The following is a 24715-nucleotide window of genomic DNA, read 5'->3' as shown; positions in this document are numbered from 1 at the left end:
TAAGTTAAGAATAAAAAATACAAAATAAGATTTTCATAAATTAGTAGAATTATAACTTCAAAAAATATTATTTAATTGTTATATTATTTTTTAAATAGAAGCTGGATTTGTATTCAAGATCAAACAGTCTAAAATAAAACAACAAAGTTGCAGACAAGAAAAAACAAAAGAAGGCCCAACAACGAGCCCACTCCAGCTATAGGGTGCTCTAGAAACATTTTTGTTTCAGCCGAAAAACTAAAAACAAAACATTAAAGACACTCTTCATCATTCTCTTCCTCTCCCCCAAAGCTACTCAGTCACTAGAGACCCCTCACAACTCAGACCTCTCCTATCCCTCTCCAACGCTTCTCTAGCAAACTCAGGAACCCCATCTCTTAGGCACCACTGTTCTCCTGTTTTCAATCCCTCGGCAGCCAGCAAGTGAGCGACTTCGTTCACCGTTCTAGGGCAATATTTGAATATACAGGTACAAAACTGCTTACCCAAACATTTTCCATCTCTGATTAAGGCCCCTATTTCGGATTTATCATCCCTCTCGTTTAACAGCTTTTTTATGACAGAGAGTGCATCTCCTTCAACCTCCGTATCCATTAGTCCCACCTGGATACTTTGAATGCATGCAATCGCTTCTACCGCAAAGACTGAAGGTACGTTCTCATTAGTGACCATTTTTTAGCATAGTACAAGTCCCTTAGAGTTTCGAATTACTATCCCAGAACATGATTTTTCCTCATGCTTTCTATAGGCTGCGTCAAAATTGATTTTTACGAACGGGGGCTTCGATGGTTGCCAACTCTCCGACTCCACACGCTGAACAGGTAAGGGAATCTGTACCCCATCTAGTTCTCGAACATAATTTCTTATTGAAGCTGCAATAGTGCTCCCAGATCTTTTCTGACCCTCATGAATCTACTTATTCCGTTCTGTCCAAATAGACCATAGAGCAGATACGAACATTCTACACTAGTTATTGGTGTTATGCTCAAAGAACCAGGTAATCCACTCCAATATCTCTATACTTGACACCCTTTCTGGTCAGGACCAGCCTAAATGATTCCATATATCTTTTGTCTCAGGGCACTCACGCAGCGCATGGATACTGGTTTCAACTCCACCTGCACATCTCGGACAGAGACTAGAATTAGTAACTATTCTATAATGTAGATTACATAGGGTAGAAAGATAACTTTTTGAGATTCGCCATATTGTAATTTTCAGTTAGAGGGTAATTTTAAGCCTCACTTTTTCTTTTTTTTTTGTAAAAATCCCCTATTTCTGCCTTATTGTATACATGTGTAACCTCTTTACTCTGCTGTAATAGAGCTTTGTATGCGCTTTGGACTGTGAATTCTCCAGATGCTTCCCTCGCCACACTTGGTAGTCTTTATGCTGGAATTTGGACACTGGGATATTTAGGATCCTTCTAGCATCAATGTCACTGAAGGTGTTCCTTATTGAGTCCACTTTCCATTCTCTGCTAATATTATCAATCAAGTCCACTACCAAAAGATTATCCCAATATCGTTCGCTATTTTAGATTCTGTAATTTTCAACTCTTGTAACCCACGCTGTATCACGAACTGGAATTCTGATCCCACTCCCTACTCTCCAGCCAAACCCTTCCTGAAGCACTCCCTTCGCAGCCCAAATGCTCTTCCAGGTATACGAAGGTATATTTCCTAGCCTTGCATTCTCAAAGTTTGAATTCGGATAATATTTCGCTTTCAAGGTACACATAATTAATGAATTAGGATAATTAATCAATCGCTAACCCTGTTTAGCAAGTAATGAAAGATTAGATTTATCCAAACCACAAAAGCTCAATCCACCATCATCCTTAAGCTCACAAAGCTGTCTCCAAGCATACCAATGAATCCCCCTCTTTCCATGATTTTTCTGCCACCAAAAGGATGCGCAAATTTTCTCCATTTCAAAACATAACGATTTTGGCAATAAAAAACAAGCCATGGAATAAGTTGGGATAGCCTGGAGAACTGATTTTATGAAAAAAAATTTACCTCATTGCAATAGAAATTTAGTGCTCCAACTGGCAATTTTTTGTCTCATACGATCTTCTAAACCTTGAAACGCCAATTTTTCCCCTTGTCGGACCATATTAGGGAGATCCAAATATGTTTTTGGATTTGAAGAATTTCTAACATTCAACAATTGCATAACTGAGCTCTTGATCTAATCAGTTGTATTTGTGCTATAAAAAGATCATAGACTTTGCAAATTAACACACTAACTTGAAACCTCTTTATACTCCTATGGAATATTCTTTAATGCTTGTGCCCCTTGATTTGAAGCCTCCCCAAACAATATGCTATCATCCACAAAGATTGAATGGGAAATCAGGGAGGCCCTTCAACTTACTCTAACCCCCTTCACCATTCCTTCCCTCTCGGCTAAGCACATTAAAGACGATAACCCTTCAATGCGCACCAAAAAAAGATAGGGACTCAAAGGATCCTCTTGCCTTAGTTCTCTTGTTGGCTTAAATTTCTCACCATCACACCCATTCACCACAATCAAATATAAGACTGAACCAATGCAATGCATAATAAAGACTGCCCACGAACTAGCAAACCCCATCTTTAATAACATTTGACGTAAAAAAATCTCATTCAACACGATCGTACGCTTTACTCATATCCAATTTTAACGTAAAAAACCTCTTCCCTATTCTTTTTTTCTTGAACGTATGTAGAACCTCATAAGCAAGTAATACATTATCAGTTATCAATCTGCCTGGGACAAAGGCACTTTGAGCCTCATCTATAAAGCAATCTAGAACTTTTTGGAAGCGATTTGCTACCGTTTTTGAAATTATCTTATAAAGGACTAATCATAGACTTATAGGCCTAAAATTTGATAAATTCGTTGGCTAAGCAGTTTTCTGAAGAAGAACAATATTAGTAGCATTACAAGGTTCTAAAGACATACCTTTGTTCAGAATACTTAGATAGAACTCACTTACATTTCGTCCAATAATATGCTAAAATTGTTGATAAAAAAATCATAGGGAAACCATCAGTACCCGCTGCCTTCGTTGGTCCCATGCTTTTAACAGCAACAAAAATCTCTTCCTCTACTAAGGCGTCGTTAACATCTGATTCATTTCTTCAGTGATTTTCCTCTCCACTCCAAAAAGGATATGATCTATATTTTCCACTCCTCTTGAAGAGAAAAGATCGATAAAATAATTGCGAGCAATTGTTTCCATCTCTTCTTCTTCATGCTGGATCACGCCCATTTCATTCTCCAAGCCTCTAATTTGATTAACATGTCGCCTTTGAGATACAAATCTATGAAAAAACGTCGTGTTCTTGTCCCCTATTTTCAACCAATTTTCTTGGGCCCTCTATTCCCTGTATAATTCTTGTTTGTTCACCTCCCAATTCAACTGCATTTTAATGCCAATAATTTCCACAAGCATTGCATCACCTCTCTCAGCTTCCAAAAGTAATCCCAACCTGTTGTTTAGATTTTTAACCTCCTCGTCCCATTTCCTTGTTATATTCCTCTCCCATTCCTATAAGGCTACTTTAAGATAAACCAATTTAGATAAGACATCACCTGATTCAGACCCCCACACCTTTCGAATAATCACCTCACATGAATCTTCCAGAAAAGACCATGCTTCAAATCTGAATTTTTTACATATTCCTTCATTTTCTCTTTGGTTCGTTTGGATTAACAATGGAAAATGGTCCAAAAAAGAGTGAGGTAAATGATCAATAAAATAATTAGCGAATAAGTTTAACCAATCTATATTCATCACTCCCCTATCCAACCGTTCTCTAATATTTGTTTCTGGTAAATTACCTGTCTCCCAAGTGTACTAAGAACCCGAGAAACCTCCATCCAATAACTGGCAATCCTCAAGCACATTTCGAAAGTTCTCCATGCACCTTTCTTCCCTTGGTATTCCTTCTACCTTCTCATGAGCACACAGAATCTCGTCAAAATCACCACAAACCAACCAAGGGACTTCACAATTTTCCCCAAGGCGTCGAAGTTCACTCCAACTGTCTTCTTTATATCTAACGATTGAGGCTCCATAAAAACTCGTAAACTTCCATTTCTAACTTCCAACTTCCTCTTGAATATCAACATCAATATGATTTTTAGAGAAACTCTAAATGCTGACCAGTGCATTTCCATTCCATGCAATACTAAGACCTCTTCTAAAACCTTTCGCATGGACGTTTATCCTATTTGTGAGACCACACCTTCTACACACTTTCTCCATTCACATCCCATCTAACTTTGTCTCCATTAAGAAGACAGTTTGAGGATTAATAGACTTCAACATAAATCGAAGCCTTTGAACAACCTGCAAACTCCCCAATTCGCGTACATTCCATGATAAAAGTTTCATTGCGTTCAGCCGGCTTACCCCTTGGCAGCCGCCGATATCTGATTGTGGTAAGCATTATTTTGCTCAACTAAAGCTTCAAATGAATAAGTAGAAATAGAAACATTAGGAACTATCATTTCAATTATGAGCTTTTTCTTCCTATTAACAGGCACTATTGGATCATCTTCAACATCATGGTCTATATGGATTCAACCCATTGCACTAAAGGAACCAATCTGATTAGCCAAATCAATATTATGACATCCTTCCAAATTAAACCCTAGAATCAGGTTGATATGATTTCCAAATCCAATCCTCCATTCCTCCCACTAATTACTCCCTGACTCATATTTTAACTAATTTGTTTCCTTAGGTGCATCATCCCCTTCCTCTCGCAGCCAAACAATTCTTGCAGTAATGGCCCCTTCCTATTACTGCTTTTAAAGAAATACTCTACCCAAACTCCATGATTTCATCTTTGAAATTTAATCTGGCAAGGCAGAACTTATCACTATGACCTAAACATCCACATAAAAAACAAAACAATTTAAGTTTTTCGTACCAAAAATTTGCATAAGTGAATTTCAAGGAGTGAAGCATAATTTTCTTCTTTCTTTTTAATGATTTTCTGATGTCTATCTCTATACGAACTCTCAGATAACTCATGAGCCCCCTATTCAGTTACTTCGAGTCGAATTCCATAAATCTACCCACAAAATTGCCTAGCTGCTTTGCAACGGCTTACGTAAAAAAACTGGGGGTAAATCATGAATTTGGATCCAAAAAGCCAAAAAAACTAATGGCACCAACTTTGGATCATCATCATCTTTCTGCCTATGAATAATCAAAGATGATTATTGAAAGTCCAAGGACATCCATTCACCACTCGATCTACATCTACTTCATGGAAAAACTTGAACAAATATCATATTCCCCCAAGATCTGTAATTTGAACACCCCTCAGAGTAGGGGTGAGCATTCGATCAATCGAATCGAAAATTTTCGAGTTAATCGAGTTTTCGAATCTCACTTTATCATCCTAACTTTATTTGAAGTTTTCTCGAATCGAGTCGAGTGAGATGGAATTCGAATCGAATCGAATCGAATATATTTATTCGAGTTAAATTTTAAAAAATAATTTTGGGTCCTTGTAACCACTGTCACCCATCGTAATAAAATTTGTCCACATTAATCAAATTTTTTATTAACTTTAATCACCTTATAATTTATTTATTAATTTTTTATATACTGGTTAGCTTCTTTGATTGCTTAGTTGTTTCAATTATCTTCATATTCTTTATCACTATGTATTTTGGAATTAAAAATATATTAAATGTAAAAATATGATTTTTTAATAAAAGTTATTTTAAAAATAAAATGTGAAATTAATACAAATATAAAATTTTAACACGAATATTTATGGCATAATTAATAATTGATTTTAATATAAATATTCAATATGACTAAACAATTCAATAATATAAATAATATAAAATGTAAATTTTAATTTAATAATATAAATAGTAGATTTAGTGATTTTTTTAGGATAATTTTGATTTTTTATTTGAGAGTAAAGGGTGAGAAGTAAAAGTTTAGGGGGAAAATAAAAAATTTTGAGGAATAAAAGTTTGAGAGAAAGTAAATAGGGGGGAGTAAAATTTTAGAGGGAAAATATTAAAAAAAATTGGAGGGGGGAGGATTTGGGGTAGATGAGAGGTGGGATGGGAAGGGAATAAAAGTTTTAGGGGAAAAGGGAGAGAGAGTAAAAATTTTGGAGGAAAATAAAAGGTTTTGAGGGTTTTTGGGAGTAAAATTTTGAGAAAAAGTAAATGGGAGAGCAAAATTTTGGTCGGAAATGGATTTTGGGTAGATTGGGGGGTTGGAAGGGAGGGGAGTAAAAGTTTTGGAGGGAAAGTGGGAAGGAGTAAAAGTTTTGAGAGAAAAGTAAAAAGGTTTGGGAATTTGGGGCAAAAATGTAAAATATTATAGTTTGATATTCGAATTATTCGAGTTATTCGAATTTGAAAACTCAACTCGATTCGAACTTGAAATTTGAAAAAAAAATTCGAGTTGATTCGAATAACTTGATTAACTCGAATAACTCGATTCGTTTAACTCGAAATTCGATTTTTTTTCAATTTTTTCGAGTCGAATCGAGTTTTGCTCACCCCTACCTCAGAGGATGCCACAGATTTGCCATTCTGGTTTTCATTGCAGAAAAATGAACCACACTCGATGTCAGAAAACATCCCACCAAACAGTATTCATACGTTGCCTTTTGTAAAGCCGTATCAATGAGTAGTGGAACCACAGCCTCCTCCTCCTCCCCATCATCTATATTGAGACCTTCTAAATCCTTTTCCATGGTGAGAATCACTATCAAAAGAGCAAGCAGTACATATCGTTATGAATGTAACAAAAAGAGAAACTTTTGACAAAGAAAAACATAAACTTTTGACATTTTTTAATATGGTATCTATATAATTTTTATCCAATATGGTACCTACATCTAACAAAAGTTATAAATGTTGACTTTTAGTGTTTAATTAAGTTTTAGGGTTGATTTGGTAAAATTAATTACTAATTACTGGTTTGAGTTCTCATTATTTTGTTAATAGAATAAATTTATGTTACGTTTGATAGGAGTATTATATCTTACGCACATTTTAGTATATAAGTTAGCAATAAACTAAATCAATTGATAATATTTAATCACTCCCATAATTTATTTTTAAATAAGAGAATGAATAATTTTACAAGAGCTTTACTTAATTTTTCTAATTTCAAAAAAAAAAAGTTACCAAGTGTTACATTTAGAAAAATTGATATATATCAATTTGTTAAACATGTCTCATGATCAGACAATGTTTTAGAAATTATTATTTGTACTTGGTTCTACCAAATTTGTGTCGATTCAATCTTCTTCCAAAACTTTTATATCGGTTGAATTTATTGAATCATTAATTTTCAATGCAACCAATTAATCGATCCGATTTCAAGACTATAGTATCAAATACTTTATAATAATAATCTATTATCTTAAAAAAAAAAACTAATAATTTATTATCTCTAAATTCTTTAACCGATATTTTCAAGGTTTTTCTACCGCTGAACTAAACACAAGATAATATTATTGAAGTAACATAATCTAATTTAAAAATAGATTCAAAGTGAAGGAAGAAAAGTTGTAGGAATTAGTTGAACCATTTTATCTAAGCCCATGTTTCTTTAGATTTTGTTTGTCTCCCAATCTATCCTTAGTTCCTTACCACTCTTTGTTTTTCAACGCTTGGAAACCAGCTTCGTTTTCCCTCTCCTTCTGTCTGTCTACGAGGCATGAAATGCACTTTGTAAATCATATAATTATATATTATCAATAACGATAACATTAATTAAAATACAATACCATAAAATAATATAGGGTAAACTATATTAGTAGTCATCTAATTATTAATTTTTTTTTTGTCACTTACCTATGAAAAGTGACAAAATGGACACTCAACTATTCAATTTTATCTCTCTCTTTTTTCACCAGCTGGCTAACGATGGTAGGTTTTAGAATCAACATAATAGCAACTTTAACCATCAACATTTATAAATTATATCAACTTAATCTTGATTCTAACAAATTAACCCTTAACATTTACACATTGTGTAATCTGATCCTTTTTTTTTTTTTTGCAGATTTGCTTTTCTTAATTTATGACGTTGGGGGTTAAATTTAAAAGAATAAGAAAAGATAAAAATTATTATCTTGGATTTTTTTTATGTTTCCATTTATTGTATATTTTCAATCAAATTTAGCTGATAAACTTGTTTTTTAAAATCAAGACCAAATTACACAAAGAAAAGCAAAACTTCAAAAAAGACCAACTTACACGATGTGTAAATGTTGAGGGTTGGATTTTTTTAGAATCGAGACTAAATTGACGCAATATATTAATATTGAGGGTTAAAGTTGCTATTATGCCAATTTTAAAAGCTACATCCATTAGCCATTGGTGACCAAAAAAGATAAAATTGAATAGTTGAATGACCATTTTGTAACTTTTTATAATTGGGTGACCAAAAAAGAAATTTACTAATAGTTAAGTGACCATTTTATAATTTTCATAATTGAGTGGCCAAAAAAATTTATTAATAATTAGAGGACTACTAGTGTAATTTAATCAATAATATAAATATGGCATAAGTATGTACAAATATCTAAAGTCAAATTTATACAAATTAGGGTCTGTTTGATTGACGGAATTGATTTTCCGGAAAATCATTTCCAACTTTTCCAGCGTTTGATTGGCGGAAAATATTTTCCATTTGGAAAATGAACTCCAAAACAAGGAAAAATGGGTTATATTTTAGGGAAAATGTCTTACCCTTTCAATTTCCGTAAGACATTTTCCGTGCTCTCCTCTCTATCGCCTCCTTCATTCCTTCCTTCACTTCCTAGAAAACGCTTACATTTATCGATTTTCCAAGAACTTGTTTTTTAATTATTCAATACTTGTTTTTTAACACAATTACAAATAATTTATTTGATATTAGTTTTTTTCAATTTATAACGATTAATATTGTAGCTTAATAATTGAGTATTATTATAAATAAATCATTGCAATAAATGTAAAAATAATTTAAAATATAAAATTTATTAATATATATTAATATATGTAAAAACAACTTTTCCAAAAAATATTTTCAAAAATCATCAAGCAAAAAAAATATTTTACATGATTCAATCAAACACTAGAAAATATTTTCCAATAAATCATTTTACGAAAAGTAAAACATTTTCCAGAAATCATTTTACGGAAAATATTTTACTAACAATCAAACAGACTTATTTGCATTTCAAATTTATATAAATATATTGTATCAAAATAAATTTATATACATATAATAACTTTTAAATATGATAAGTATATGTAAAATTATCCGCACCTTTTATCTCTTTTATTTTATGCTTAATGTTGAATTTCGCTTTCGAATTATACATATTTTTCTATTTTGGTATTTAAACTTTTTTTTTTAGATTGGTACCTAAACTATCATTATGTTACTCAATTTAGCATCTTTTTTTTTTTGTAACGGTGTTAAAAAACCCAGTTGTCACATGGTACCAATCATAATGTGCCACATGGCACATCAAACCAATCACAAATGTGCCACGTGGTAATTAAGTTTATTTTAAATAAAAATATTAAATTTAAATTAAAATACCTTTGAATTTAACTAACTATTGACCGACTGTTGATCACTGTTGATCAGCGTTGACCATCCATGTGGTGCTATTAGAACAAATAGGTTAATAAAATAAATTTATTGATTTCGATTAATATACTTTGTATTATTGTCCTCAAATAGTTTTTGCACACAAAGCAAAATAGAAGCAAATGTTGCTCATTGGTTGTCTAATGTTTAACTAATAGTAAGTGGTATTACGCGGTCAGATTGTAATATGAAAATATAACTTGTATTAGTAGACGAACCTAAATATGTCCTTAGTTTAATCGGAAATAAGCAAACCGACTGAAAGACTAATATTTCGTCTATCAAGTCCAATTTGGGAGATGCCTTGTCTTGAGCATCGTAGTAGATGACTCCTAGAAGATAGAGATATAGATGTGACTGACTGGACTAACAATACATTAGGTAAGACCCAAATAGAATAGATCTTGAATCTGTTTATGGGTTTATTCAATTGTAATGTTCATAGTGTGGCATACCTAAATCCTGAGTGGATGGCGGACTATGTATGCGTGACTCGTACACTTTAATGTAAGTAAAAGTCTGGGTTCAAATAGATAAGGGATCGAAAGCTGGTGCACTGGGTGTACGACTTCTGTAGTATGTAACGTCATTCACAACAGTGGAATTCATAGCCTAAAACATGAGTAAATAATATCCTCTCATGGGCATTACATGGTTGATGAAAAGTAAATGTGGCCACGGGTCGTCCGTCTTTGTGATGGATGACTTGATCACTAATTAATAGTAATTGACTTTTCATGAAAGAATATGTAAATGTTACCATTAGATAAAATAGGATCATCTTGGGAGAATGAATATTATCCCAAAGAGATCAATGATATCCTATGAGAGTAACACACTAATGATAAAAGGTCATTAAACGGACACTAAGTAGTTGCTTTCGTAATGGTATGTCGTTGGGAGAGCTCAGTTACGATACTATAGTGGAATGACTTCATGACTAAATGAGTTTATAATTAATAGGCAAAAAACCGAAACTTAATTATAAATGATTTGAGCTTTAACTTTATATGTCTAATCAGTTCCTCTGCTAGCTTGTTGAAATCAGAAATGAATTGCATGTTTGAATAAAAATGAATGAAATGAATAAAAAAGGAGAAATGGGAAACATTCATGAATGATTATGGTTTTCCCCGAAATGGAGAAATGGAATCATTTGAAAATGAAAGTAAGTTTCCAAAAATGGAATTGGAAATTTGCAATATTGTATAGAATTACTTAAAAAATGATGGAAGAATGAGTTTATGTTTTTGGACTATTTTGAAGCTCGAAAATGAAAATAAATCATTCCATAGTGAACATGTCGAGTTGTGACATATTGAATGAATTTTCTCGAAATTTTACTAAGGGTAAAATCATCAAAATTTTATCAAAAATTTAATTGAGTAAAATTGGGGTGAGAAAATTATTTAATATGTAGATATTAAAGTTTATTTTGAGAAATAAAAAAATTGAATCTAGTTGGATCATATTACAGAGTACTAGGTTAAAAAGACCTAGAAAACACTTATAATTGAAGGCGATGTGAGAGAGACCCAAAACCTCTCATATAAGATGAAAGGGGCAGCAACCCTAGTAGAAATATAAGAGTGAGTTGTTCATCTCTCTTCTACTTTAAGTAGGATGTTGTTTTTCTATTTAAAATAAACCTCTACAATTCTATAAGGGTTCTACCTTCTCTTTCTATAAATAGATGACACTGGTAGAGTTATTAACACAACTTTTAAGAGATTGCTACTCTGCTGAAAAATAGAGAGAATTTATTCTCAACTTATAAACATATTTTTCAGAATAACAATTTTATCGGTTTGTATTAGAGGTGTTCATGGGCCGGGCGGCCCGGCCCAACGGCCCGCCCGAAATATGGGAGGGTTTGGGTAAAAATATAGGCCCGAAATATGGGTTTGGGCAAAAAAATGAGGCCCGTTTAAAAAACGGGTTGGGCCTCGGGCGGGCCCGGGCCGGCCCGAATATATAATAAAAAATATATTTTTTTATATTTTAAAATATTTTAAAAATATTTTAATTTTTTTTAAAATTGGTGTTTATTTTATAAAAAACGGGCCGGGCCGGGCTGGGCTCGGGCCTAAGAATTTTTTCCTGGGCCGGACTTGGACAAAATTTCAGGCCCATATTTCGGGCAGGGCCGGGCCGGGCCCGAGCCTAGTACGCGGGCCAAAAATTTTTTATGGGCCTGCCCATGAACACCTCTAGTTTGTATTAAAGAAGAGAGAATTTTTATTTTCACCCCAAAAAGAAAACTTTTTCTAGTTATGTGTTTTGATTCAATAGGTTCGAGCCCACACTCGAAGTATTTTTATTTTTTATAAAAAATAAGTAAAAAAGATAACATTTTATTTTAAATTTAAAATATAATTAAAAATTAGGATTAAATTTAAAATGTAAAAACATTACATTTAATTATTAAAATTATCTTTTAAGAAACTATAAAATTAAATAAAAACACAAATGTCCCACTTGTTTTTTAAGAAACTATTAAATATAATTTTCTTTTATGATTTTAGCATTTGTTTTTTATTAGGGATTATCAAACACGCTTAACAAGTAAAGCATCGAAAATATTAATTTTCGCTTATTTAATTTTTGAATGAATTAATAAACATATTTAATTTTTAAGCACTTAATTTTTAGTTTATAAAATGACACTCTAGTTAATATAAATTTTATTTGAACCAATTTAATTATGAAATAAATAAAACGAGTATTAAAAGTTCATGAATAATTTATTTTACAAGATTTTAAAGAAAAGAGAAAAAATATATTTACAAAGTAATGTAAATTAATATATTTTAATAATTAATTAATTAATTAAAATTAAATTAAATACACGAACTATGATTTCCCTTTTTTGTTTATTTGTATAAAATAAACTGAAAATGAACAATAAAAATATTTTTAAAATAAAATATAAAAAGGAAAACATAAATTAAAAAGTAATAATACATAAAAGAAAGGAAAACAATAATACAATAAATTAAAAAATAGAAATGTGATTATTTAAGGAAAAATTACGTAAATTATGTTGATTGGTTGGATTAACCTAATATATATTATATGATGGAATATAATTTTATAAAAATTCTTGCCGGCACTTGACCGTTGAAAATATATAGAATCATCAAGAACCAAAAGGTAAAATGAATTTAATAATAAAATCCTCTGTTGTTGAGTTTTATTATGTATAATTATTTTAATATTTAAAATTTAGATTTGAATATTTTTATAATTAGACTTTTAATTTAATTATGTGTGGTTAGATTTTATTATTTATATATATTTATGATTGATGTTCTTATTTATATTGTAAATTTAAAAATAATTTAATAATAGTTAATTGGGTCTTAAGGATAGTTTTAAGTATTGTATAAAAATAATAATTATATTATTTTCGTATTTATAGAATTTTAAATAAAATAAATAAATTAATATAATATGTTATTTTCCTTTTCATTATGGCTGTCTCCATTTTTCTTGTTTCTCATCTGCCTTTATTGACCTGGTCGTCATTTTAACTTAAAAAACCAAATTAAATAAAACCCCTCCCCCCAACTTTTACCCAACGAGGAAAATATCTGATTTTTTTAAAAACCACTCTCTTAATTTAGCAGATCCGCTTGAAATTTCTGCTAAATTTAGAGAAGAAAAGGATAGTTAGGGTTAGGGTTTGGGTTTTCGTTAAAGATGATGGTATCAAGAGGTTTTTTTGGGTGGTCACCACCCCACATACAACCTTTGACACCAGTCTCGGAGGTTTCGGAGCCGCCGGAATCTCCGTCTCCGTACTTGGATACAACAGCGGAAGCTTCTGGTGAAGCGGCACAGGTGGAGGCGGATGAAGAGATGGAAGAGGAAGAAGAGATCGAACCGCCCCCTGCCGCTGTGCCCTTCTCTGGATTGTTTGCCTGTGCTGACAGGCTTGATTGGGTTCTCATGATCGTTGGATCCCTTGCTGCTGCAGCTCATGGGACTGCACTTGTTGTTTACTTACATTGTTTTGCGAAGATCATTCAGGTTCTTGGACTTGGGCCACCAGAACAGGGGCAAGACAGAATGGATGAGCAGTTTGAGAGGTTCAAAGAGGTTAGTGTGTTTTTTAGTAAGTAAAAACCTTACCCTTTTTGGGAAGGGATTTTAAAGGTTTAGGCTAGTTCTTTAGTTAATAATTTTGATAATTAGAGTGAAGTACTGATGACTTTTGTGTAACAAAATGTTTGGATTTTATGGTTTCTTTTTTCCAAACTTTTGGGAATTTAGTTAACTATTATGTTTTAGTTTTAGAAAGCTTCGAAAATTAGGGGAGATGGAACCTTTGATTCTGAATTTAAGCAATTCCTTTGCTTTTTTGTTTGTTTGTTTGTTTCTTATATATTTGTTTGATTCTTGAGAACGTGGTTTGGAAATGGCAAGGTACCTGAAGTTCTGGTTTTTAGGTTTCTGGGGTTTGCAAATGGCAGAAACTTTGTTTTGTTTTTTGGGTGGGGGTGGGGCGTAATGTTTATGATTCAATATTAAAGGCGAAAGTTTGAGTATTACTTGTTTCTATTTAGGTGGCAAATACAATGAAGTGAGTTGTTTTATTAGTTTTACATATTCGACTTGGTTTATTTAGTTACAGAATGGTAGTGTTAGGATATTGATGGCTTGTTGTTTACTACTTGACACCTAATTGAGGTCAGTATTTCACATCAAGCTTGAGGGGATGGTGGCTGAGAGTTAGCTTTGAAGTTAATTGTCTGGAAACATTTCTGATGTAAAAGAGCATGTTATATTGGTAAACTTTGTTATTTGAGATTAATGGTTATTTCTTGTATGGGATTCTTACCATCGGGCATTGCTGTTTTGATATTATGGGTGGATGTTTTAACTTCATTTTCTTCCCTCTAGGTTGGGGCAGGGTCTTTCTTTCACATTGGAAATGCTAGACACCACTATGGAATATTAGCATATTATTCCAAAGTGAAGGATGTGATTTATTTTAGACCAGTTGAGACTTGTACATTTGTGGAAAGGTAAAAGGAAGGGACGGGGATTGGATGGATAGTGAACTACATAAAGAAAGGAGTTGTTAATGCAATGAGTTAGTTAATTTCAAATCAAACCACCGGATTTTGGTTGCAGTACTAGTTAGATTCTGCTGGTGCTTCAAGTTAATTAGGCACTCACTTGCTCTCTCTCTCTCATGTAGATGTCTTCTTATTCATGCATGTAAATTGAGTATATATAAGTATTCTCTGCTTGTTTGTGAACAATATTTGTTTTTAATCGTTACTATGAAGATTTAGAAACTTGCTTTCTACTAGGTTAACTCTAGGTTGTTTTTATTCTTAAAGATATTAATTATTAATATAAGTGCAAATCACATGGACAAAAGAAAAATCGTGTTTTGACTCTTGAATTTCTGTTTAGTTTATCTGCTTTTTGCTTGCTATAATCAACTATAATTTTTAGTTTCCTTGAGGGCCTGCTGTTTTGTAATTGCATGTGTCACCAACTAGTTCATTCTTGTTCTGCAGCTTTCTTTAACTATTGTTTATATTGCTGCGGGTGTTTTCGCTGCTGGCTGGATAGGTAGGTTGGTTCATATCCAAATCAGTTAGTGCTTCATTTTTGTTTTCTTCTGATTGGTGCAACTTTTCTGCTATTTTTTGCTGACTTTGTTCTGTGAAATAGAGGTTTCATGCTGGATTCTGACGGGAGAGCGACAGACTGCTGTTATTAGGTCAAGATATGTTCAAGTATTATTGAACCAAGATATGAGCTTTTTTGATACTTATGGGAATAATGGAGACATAGTGAGTCAAGTATTGAGTGATGTGCTGCTCATCCAGTCTGCTCTTAGTGAAAAAGTATGTTCAGCCACATGTTGCTTCACCTGTGGTTCTTCCCTTTTGTAATTTAACTTAATCTTGGGTTGGATTTTGTTATAAATGTCTGCTCTAATCCTAGTATTCCTTTAATGATACAGGTTGGGAATTACATTCATAACATGGCTACATTTTTCGGTGGTCTAATTATTGGTTTTGTCAATTGTTGGCAAATTGCGCTCATAACTCTGGCTACTGGTCCGTTCATTGTTGCTGCTGGAGGCATATCCAATATATTTCTTCACAGGCTTGCTGAGAATATTCAAGATGCTTATGCTGAGGCAGCTAGCATTGCTGAACAGGTTTCTCTCTCTCTCTCCCCCCTCCTGACTTATTTTTGTTAATATCGATCTCTAGTGAATGAAAATTTGGCTACTTGCTTAATATTTGTTTGGAATGACTTGTCCAAATGATATATGTTGGTCTAAAAATGCTGTTATTGTTTGAATTGGCTGCTAATACAAGGGACCTATGGTTATGTTCTTTGGAAATGTGTGATCACTTCAGGAGTGGAGTACTAAACTAAGCTTTGCTAGTTAGTTGTATTCAAAACAGAAATGACGGCAAAGTTACTTACCAATGCTTACTTGATATAATATTTATAGGGAGCTTTAGATGCTTATTTTTTTTGAGTGTTTGGCCAGACGGCATTGTGGGAAAATTGCTGCTTGCTTTTGACAATTGTTGTCAAATTGAATTAACTGAATACTTTTATTGGGGCTAAAAAATTTTATATATACATATATGTGTATATACACATCATCTTTTGTTTATTTGGAGTTTCTATCGAACCTGTCAATTAGCTTTTCTGTAGAGGTTCTTGTCCAAAGATCCAAATTTTGGGCCTCTGCTTTTAACCTGCAAAAGCTCATTTGCAGTTTCTATAGTAGCTAAAACAATTTTATCTAAATTTCATTTGAACCCGCCTTCTGCTTTCTGGAGTAAAGAAGGTGAATCAAAATGTAGATGGAACTTGATTAAAATATGATGCCTTTTTGTGTTTTGTCGAATTTCTTGAAATGGTGACACTGTTTTTCGGCTTCTTACTTGAACTTCACTTTCTACATAGAATCACAGTGTGGAAGTGATGCTAATATACATAGAGTTCTTGTTATTTGCAGGCAGTCTCTTATGTCAGGACCTTGTATGCATTTACAAATGAAACTTTAGCCAAATATTCATATGCAACCTCATTACAAGCCACTTTGAGATATGGTATATTGATTAGTCTTGTGCAAGGGCTTGGGCTTGGATTTACATATGGGCTTGCGATATGTTCTTGTGCCTTACAACTTTGGGTTGGAAGGTTCCTTGTCACAAATCACAAAGCTCATGGTGGTGAAATCATAGCAGCTCTTTTTGCTGTAATTTTAAGTGGCCTGTAAGCATCTATTTCTTCCTCTTTTTTCCTGCTTCATTTAATCTCTATGACTTACCGATCCTTTCTTTGCTGTACAGTGGGCTGAACCAAGCTGCAACAAATTTCTATTCCTTTGACCAAGGTCGAATTGCTGCTTTTAGACTTTTTGAGATGATTAGCCGTTCATCCTCTGGTTTGAACCAGGAGGGAAACATCCTAGCTTCCATTCAAGGAAATATTGAATTTAGGAATGTGTATTTTAGTTATCTATCTCGACCTGAAATTCCTATACTGAGTGGCTTTTATCTCACTGTACCTGCTAAAAAGGCTGTGGCACTTGTTGGTAGAAATGGCTCTGGGAAAAGCAGTATTATCCCACTCATGGAACGGTTTTATGATCCTACCTTAGGTATGATGGCCATATGATTTTATATTTCACATTGCAGTGGCATGTTATTTAAAGTTTTGAAATCATTGCTGGGTGGTCAGTCAACCTTCATGATTCTTAAATGATTATTTTTCATCATGCAGGGGAAGTTCTTCTAGATGGTGAGAATATTAAAAACCTAAAGCTGGAATGGCTGAGAAGCCAAATAGGACTCGTTACTCAGGAACCTGCCTTGCTTAGTTTGAGCATAAAAGATAATATTGCTTATGGGCGAGATGCTACATTTGATCAGATTGAAGAAGCTGCAAAAATAGCAAGGGCACATACATTCATTAGTTCACTTGAGAGAGGGTACGAGACACAGGTGAAACATCTTACCGTCTTGATTATTTCTCATTTGCGGCACATTTTGTTGAAACCATTTTCTATGAATTTAAGGTGGGGAGGGCTGGCTTAGCATTAACGGAAGAACAGAAAATCAAACTTTCTATTGCTAGAGCGGTGCTTTTGAACCCAACAGTCCTTCTGCTTGATGAAGTTACTGGTGGACTTGATTTTGAAGCTGAAAGAACTGTTCAGGAAGCTCTAGATCTCCTCATGTTGGGACGTTCAACTATAATAATAGCTCGGCAGCTTTGTCTCATAAGAAATGTTGATTATATAGCTGTGATGGAGGACGGTCAGCTGGTTGAAATGGGTACACATGATGAGTTACTAGCCCTTGATGGGTTGTATGCTGAGCTCCTCAGATGTGAGGAGGCTGCAAAACTTCCAAGGAGGTAATTAAGTCTATAGGTGCTTTTACTAAGAAGGCTTAAATCATATGTTTGGAATTCTAATTACTTGTTAGTGGTTTTTCTTTGATTGAAAAAGGATGCTCTTTTATTTCTACAACGGTTTATTTTCTATTTTCTTTCAGGATGCCAGTTAGGAATTACAAGGAGACGTCAACATTCCAAATTGAAAAGGATTCTTCATCAGTTCACAGCTTCCAAGAATCTTCATCTCCAAAGTTTGTCAAATCACCTTCTCTCCAAAGAGTTCATGGTATATTTCGGCCCCAAGATGGTGCTTTTAACTCACAAGAATCACCTAAAGCTCATAGTCCACCACCAGAGAAGATGCTGGAAAATGGCTTATCAGTGGATGCTGGTGATAAGGAACCATCAATTAGGAGGCAGGATAGTTTTGAAAGGAGACTTCCAGAGTTGCCTAAACTTGATGTTCAGTCTGCCCAGCAGCAGAAATCAAATGATTCGGACCCAGAATCTCCTGTATCACCCCTTCTGACATCTGATCCTAAGAATGAACGTTCGCATTCTCAGACTTTTAGTCGGCCTCTCAGTTACTCTGATGATATCCCAATGGAAGTTAAGGAAGCAAAGGATGTGCATCATGGGGAAGCTCCGTCATTTTGGAGGTTGGCACAGCTTAGTTTTGCGGAGTGGCTCTATGCTGTCTTGGGAAGCATTGGTGCAGCAATCTTTGGCTCTTTCAATCCACTTCTTGCATATGCTATTGCACTGATAGTAACGGCATATTATAGGCGTCAGGAACATCATCATTTACAAGATGAAGTAGACAGGTGGTGTTTGATAATTGCCTGTATGGGTATAGTGACTGTTGTTGCCAACTTCTTGCAACACTTCTACTTTGGCATTATGGGGGAGAAAATGACTGAACGGGTGCGCAGAATGATGTTCTCAGGTATCTGAATCTAGAAATTAATACTCCAAATTTTTTTGAATGCTGAATTTTATGCATCTTGTTTAGCTTGTTTTGTCTGTCATGTGACAGCAATGCTGCGGAACGAAATTGGATGGTTTGATAACGAAGAGAATAGCCCTGATAACTTGTCCATGCGATTGGCAAATGATGCTACATTTGTAAGGGCTGCTTTTAGCAATCGGCTTTCAATATTTATACAGGATAGTGCTGCTGTTATTGTTGCTATACTAATTGGGATGTTGCTACATTGGCGGTTGGCACTTGTGGCATTTGCAACCCTTCCAGTCTTAGCTGTCTCTGCTTTTGCACAGGTTTGCATATATGTATCCACACATATATACATATATATTTATTATTTACTTCATTATCGAAAAAACATGGGAGCTTCTGGATTTTTGTGCTTCTTAAATTTTCCTGTTCCATGTATTGTCTTTTCTTCTTTTTCTCCTCTATACTTTTGCCTTTTCATTTCTTATTGAATTTGGAGGGAAGATTGTCCTTATCCAAATTTCTTAATCGTTGCCTACTTAAATGTTGCAGAAATTATGGCTCGCTGGATTTTCAAAGGGAATCCAGGAGATGCATAGGAAGGCATCATTGGTCCTCGAGGATGCAGTGAGGAACATTTACACTGTTGTAGCATTTTGTGCTGGTAATAAGGTAATGGACCTCTACAGGCTACAGTTGAAGAAAATATTGAAACAGAGTTTCTTTCATGGAATGGCAATAGGGTTTGCATTTGGCTTTTCACAGTTTCTTCTTTTTGCCTGCAATGCTCTGCTCCTTTGGTACACCGCACTCTCTGTTAAAAGAAGCTATATAGATCTGCCTACAGCGCTTAAGGAGTACATGGTTTTCTCTTTTGCAACTTTTGCACTGGTGGAGCCATTTGGATTGGCACCATACATACTTAAAAGGCGGAAATCTCTCGCTTCAGTGTTTGAAATTATTGACCGAGTCCCTAAAATTGAGCCAGATGAAAACTCAGCATTGAAGCCACCGAACGTCTATGGAAGCATTGAGCTGAAAAATGTTGATTTCTGCTATCCCACTCGTCCGGAAATGTTGGTATTGAGCAATTTCAGTCTTAAAGTTAATGGGGGACAAACTGTAGCCATTGTTGGAGTTTCAAGATCTGGGAAGAGTACCATAATATCTCTAATAGAGAGGTTTTATGATCCAGTTGCAGGTCAGATTCTACTTGATGGACGGGATTTGAAGCTCTACAATTTGAGGTGGTTGAGGAACCACTTAGGTCTTGTTCAACAGGAGCCAATTATTTTCTCGACTACAATCCGGGAAAACATTATATATGCAAGGCACAATGCTAGCGAATCCGAGATGAAAGAGGCTGCAAGAATAGCTAATGCTCACCATTTTATCAGCAGCTTGCCTCATGGTTACGATACACATGTGGGTATGAGGGGTGTGGATTTGACTCCAGGACAGAAACAAAGAATTGCTATTGCTCGAGTGGTGCTGAAGAATGCTCCCATCTTATTATTGGATGAAGCTAGCTCGTCCATCGAATCTGAGTCAAGCCGAGTGGTGCAGGAGGCACTTGACACATTGATAATGGGAAACAAAACAACCATTTTGATAGCCCATAGAGCTGCAATGATGAAGCATGTTGACAACATTGTAGTACTTAACGGTGGTCGAATTGTTGAGGAAGGGACACATGATTCTTTGTTAGCAAAAAATGGCTTGTATGTTCGTTTAACGCAACCTCATTTCGGGAAAGGTTTGCGTCAGCATCGGTTGGTTTAGGTTTGACTTTGCAATTGATTGTGACTTGCATCAGTTCTTCTGTATATTACTCATTTCACTCATTTGAATTGCTGGAACTATGACCGATCTGTGAGCTTCACTTCTCTCGGTTGAAAAAATCCCAAATCAGAAGGGAAAACGGGGATGATGCAGCTTGTAAAGATGTTCTCTACGAGTGGGTGAACCAAGAGCATGTCCGGATTGTTGAAGCATCATAACAATGTTTACTCCAGTGGGTAGGTAGATCGGTAGCTGTAGTTACATTGTTTGAAGGTAGAGTGTGGTTCACTTCCCCCACTTTTCTGTCTGGTACTTGTCAATACATAGTTACTCACCATTCACGAGTATGACAATTCAGAATTAGGGGTTTCGGAATTCGGGTAGCTTTTGAGGGATAGATCCACATATTCTTTACAGGGGAAAGCAGGCATTAGATTAAGGCTGTGTTTTGCCTCCAAGGTATATTAAATTTTGTTTATTGTTCAGAAAGAAAGGTTGATATGCATTTAGGTGTGTTTGTGGGATTTTCAGGTTTTCCCCCTCGTTTCTATGAAAATTTGCAACTCTGATCCCTCCAAAGCTTGAATGCTGTATGTACTTTAGTTGTAAAATTTTCAACTTTTGATTACTTAAAGAAAGCTTAGGAGGTAAAAATTGCTGTAATCTCTGTAAATAAATGTTCAGTTGAACCTCTTTTTCTATATTTCACACTCTGCAAAAGCATTTCATGTGCACGAAATAGATCCGATTATCTGCAATCGTATTATTTTAATGTTGCTCGTATCATGTCGAGGAGATGCAATAATACATGGTGAGGCTTCGTGGTAGCCTCAATTACAAAATTGAAGAAATAATGGTACGCAATAATGGAAGAAGGAGAAATAATTAAGGTTGACGATGACGCTCAACTAAAACAAAACCAATGGTATGTTTCGGGGTTTATATACAATGAAAAGATAAGTTGGGGGGTCTTCAGATGTCAAGCACCTTGAAGGAGTCGGCCACCACTTTCAGCTTGTTTCGAAGCCTTCTCCACCGTCTTTCAAGTGCTCCAACAACCAGTGTGTAATATCTCCCTGTAAGTAACAAAAATACAAGTCCATGAGAAAATTTAACAGAAATGAAGAATCCGGGTAAATAGAATTTACCATTTCCAATAGCTATTGTTGCAAAAGAAGCACTAGCATAGTTTGGAGAGGTGAGTTCATATTCAAAGGTATAATAGTTTTTCCCATCACTTGTTCTCTGCATTTTTTTCAAAACATGTCAGGTTCTTTTCTGATTAATTTAACAACCCAAATAAAAGTTGTATTTATTATGAACAAACCTCTTGCATATCAAGTATATTGACCATTTGATTTGGTGCAGCATAAACATGATTCACCAAATTGTAAACAACCTGTAAACAAATCAAAATTTAGTAAAACCCCCTATTTATGTTTTTCCCTTGATAAAAAAGTGAAGGAAACCAATATCCAATTTTCTTTTTTACCTCTTCTATTGGCCCCAACTCATGGATGTCTTGCTTATCAGTTGGTATGAATCTCACCCTTACATTTTGCAGTTGAAGAAACCTGTCTTTGAATGCTGAATCATGTCCCCTAAAATCAAATTCCTTACAAAAACCAGGACAGTATTTTTGGTCATGCAATCATTTAAAAATCATAACATCACGTTGTGGTCGCTCTATTTGGATCCATGATAAAAAAAAAAAAAAACCAACTTACCCTCCAATCTGATGGGTAGTAATAAGAATACCCATCTGGAATGTCAACAAAAGCTCGATAGTTTTGTGGTATCTCTGTCAAACGACCAAAAACAAGAGAAAAAGAAAAAAAAAAGGTTACAAAAATTATTTACGAAAATTAAGGTTATAAAATGATTTATACATTACCTTCTGCTAGAAGGGAATTTGCAGGGAGTAAATTAGCTGTAATAGCTCCAACACCCAAGAGCAACAGTCTTCTCTTGCAATTGTCTGAAATTGAAGCAAAGGTAAATGCCATGTGATTGAGTTAGTAAAGAAAAATTATGAATGGGTTTATCTTACTTTCTTCATTGGAAATGGTTTCTTTGGTGTACGTGAGTGAGTTTTGCGAAGAAAAAGCAGGTGGGGCTAGCTCAGTGGAGTTTGTCACATAATTTGCCTGCAAAATAGAAACGATTAAATAGAATCAAGTTTGAGAGACATAAAAACAGATGAAGGTAATGGAAAGAATAAGAAGAACCTTCTTTGTAAAGGAAGGTGGAACCCAGTTCAATGAAACTGAATTCATCGCCATTGCCACTGCCATGGTTTTTGAGGTTTGGATGACTATGTGAAGAAGAGGAAGCAGCCACCTCTCAAAACAGCCTTTGGATATGTTGGTTCCTATTGGATGGATGTGTGGGGACTTTTCTTTCCCTTTTGGGTAAATCGCACAATATGTCGCTAAACTATTAATAAATTTACATTTTGGTCACTTACAAATGATCATTGAACTTTTTTTTACAATTCAGTTTCTTTTTTCACAAAACAACTTCAAATGTTAGAATCTGCAAATCAAAAAAGAACTTGAATGATTTTTGTTTTAGATTAAGAGTGTATTTGATAAATTATAAAATATTTTATTCCATTGAAAAAGAAATATTTTTATGTTTAATAAAATAAGTAATACAAAATTTTCCAAAAATAAAAAAGGTTAATAAAATAAATAGGTTGATAACTACTTTATCACTAATGGATCGATATTTGATTTTAGATGGGAATTTGATTTGTTTATCGAGTCCTAAGCGAATTGACATCGACATTATTATCAATGCAGGAGCGATTATGATATGAACATATAATAAGATTAGTTTTAAAATTAAAATTTGAAATAAATGACTTTTTTGTTAAAAAATGAAATTAAAATTATTATATTTAACTTTTATTCAAAATCATTGAAAAATATAAAATATTATATTTATAACTTAACAGCATGGAATTCTTTTAACCTTTAAAATTAACCTTTAATCAAAGTTTAATTATTACAAAATATTTTTAATTTTATAAAATATTAAACATTTTAATTTAATGGATAACAAAAGTTTTAAAATTATCTTTAAAAATATATAAATTTACTAAAATAACATAACATATACCTTGTTATATTATATGCTAAGAATATAACTGCGCTTTGCGGAATTCGTCTTTTATTTATATTAGATTTAATTATAAATAAATACATGAATTGAGTTGTGCTAATTGTGTTTGTTATTCGGATTTTGTCACGTTATTAAATTTAAAAAAATCAAATTTACAAACATTTTAATGGCTGAAGCAATTAAAATGTATATTTAATTATATAAAAAATCTCATAAATATTTTAATTAAGATAACTAATCATTATACATATTTAACTTTAAATTATAATATTTTTGTATTAATGTTATATAATTTATTATTACAAAAGCACTATCCATAAAATTAATCTAAACAAAGCTCAATTGAAACCCCAAAATAAACTGAAATTAAAGCCAAGTGATAAAAATTTTAATCAACTCAAAATTAATAATTTCAGCAACTTAATTTTTAAACATGTTCTTTTGTTAGATTTTTTTTTGCAAGAAAAATGTGGAACCACTTATCACTTAATAGAAAACAATTTAAATTATTTTTATTTTATTATATTTCTTTACAATTATATTATCATTTATCAAACAATCTAATTATATTCAATATTTAATTTTAATTAATATACCAAACAAAATTTATAAATTAAATTCAACACTTAAATTTTTTAATTTATCAAACATAGCCTAAAAAAGCTATTATATTTTGTAATTTATGAAATTTAAAATTTTCCTTTTCATAATCAACCTATATATGTTTCATTTCTTTCATAGGCATTGTACTGTTTTTATTTTTTATGTTAAATATTTCTTTAAAAATTATTATTTTAAAAATTTACAAGTAATTTTTTCTTTACTGT

General features: G+C 33.4%; 2 protein-coding genes and 1 long non-coding RNA gene across 4 annotated transcripts; 2 read left to right on the top strand and 1 right to left on the bottom strand.

The window, feature by feature from the left end:
• The first annotated feature begins 237 nt into the window (after nt 1-237).
• On the top strand, nt 238-1351 carry LOC105781062 (uncharacterized). Its single transcript, XR_001129475.2, has 4 exons — nt 238-469; nt 564-650; nt 749-821; nt 939-1351. It is a non-coding gene; the product is annotated as an uncharacterized LOC105781062 (long non-coding RNA).
• Nucleotides 1352-13151: 11800 nt separating this feature from the next.
• On the top strand, nt 13152-21465 carry LOC105779718 (ABC transporter B family member 20). 2 transcript variants are annotated; one of them, XM_012603611.2, is made up of 11 exons: nt 13152-13732; nt 15166-15220; nt 15323-15498; nt 15618-15818; nt 16638-16897; nt 16975-17285; nt 17408-17628; nt 17703-18043; nt 18184-18971; nt 19062-19303; nt 19533-21465. In XM_012603611.2, the coding sequence occupies exons 1-11, from the start codon at nt 13334-13336 to the stop codon at nt 20760-20762; spliced, it is 4224 nt and encodes a 1407-aa protein (XP_012459065.1). In that variant the 5' UTR covers nt 13152-13333; the 3' UTR covers nt 20763-21465. The 2 variants fall into 2 exon arrangements, with proteins under 2 accessions (XP_012459065.1, XP_052485574.1); XM_052629614.1 differs by lacking the exon at nt 15166-15220 and having other exon boundaries at nt 13617-13732.
• Nucleotides 21466-21485: 20 nt separating this feature from the next.
• LOC105779719 (photosynthetic NDH subunit of lumenal location 1, chloroplastic) lies at nt 21486-23157 on the bottom strand. The gene is made up of 8 exons (XM_012603613.2): nt 22991-23157; nt 22813-22909; nt 22657-22740; nt 22490-22563; nt 22255-22377; nt 22090-22161; nt 21911-22007; nt 21486-21838 (listed from the first exon to the last, which is right to left on the bottom strand). The coding sequence occupies exons 1-8, from the start codon at nt 23054-23056 to the stop codon at nt 21735-21737; spliced, it is 717 nt and encodes a 238-aa protein (XP_012459067.1). The 5' UTR covers nt 23057-23157; the 3' UTR covers nt 21486-21734.
• Nucleotides 23158-24715: the final 1558 nt, after the last annotated feature.

Source organism: Gossypium raimondii, chromosome 4 (genome assembly GCF_025698545.1).
Source record: "Gossypium raimondii isolate GPD5lz chromosome 4, ASM2569854v1, whole genome shotgun sequence".
Taxonomy (NCBI): Eukaryota; Viridiplantae; Streptophyta; class Magnoliopsida; order Malvales; family Malvaceae; genus Gossypium; species Gossypium raimondii.
The sequence above is the reverse complement of the archived record's forward strand: the minus strand, read 5'-3'. Positions and strand labels throughout refer to the sequence as shown.

What these genes read in the sequence shown, in the direction of transcription:
- LOC105779718 (XM_012603611.2), top strand. Translation starts at nt 13,334, where the DNA reads ATGATGGTATCAAGAGGTTTTTTTGGGTGGTCACCACCCCACATACAA. An exon ending in TTTCGCTGCTGGCTGGATAG is followed by an intron (nt 15,221 to 15,322) that starts GTAGGTTGGTTC and finishes TCTGTGAAATAG; the next exon opens with AGGTTTCATGCTGGATTCTG. An exon ending in GTTTTATGATCCTACCTTAG is followed by an intron (nt 17,286 to 17,407) that starts GTATGATGGCCA and finishes TTCATCATGCAG; the next exon opens with GGGAAGTTCTTCTAGATGGT.
- LOC105779719 (XM_012603613.2), bottom strand. Translation starts at nt 23,056, where the DNA reads ATGGCAGTGGCAATGGCGATGAATTCAGTTTCATTGAACTGGGTTCCA. An exon ending in AACCATTTCCAATGAAGAAA is followed by an intron (nt 22,741 to 22,812) that starts GTAAGATAAACC and finishes CTTCAATTTCAG; the next exon opens with ACAATTGCAAGAGAAGACTG. An exon ending in AACAATAGCTATTGGAAATG is followed by an intron (nt 21,839 to 21,910) that starts GTAAATTCTATT and finishes TGTTACTTACAG; the next exon opens with GGAGATATTACACACTGGTT.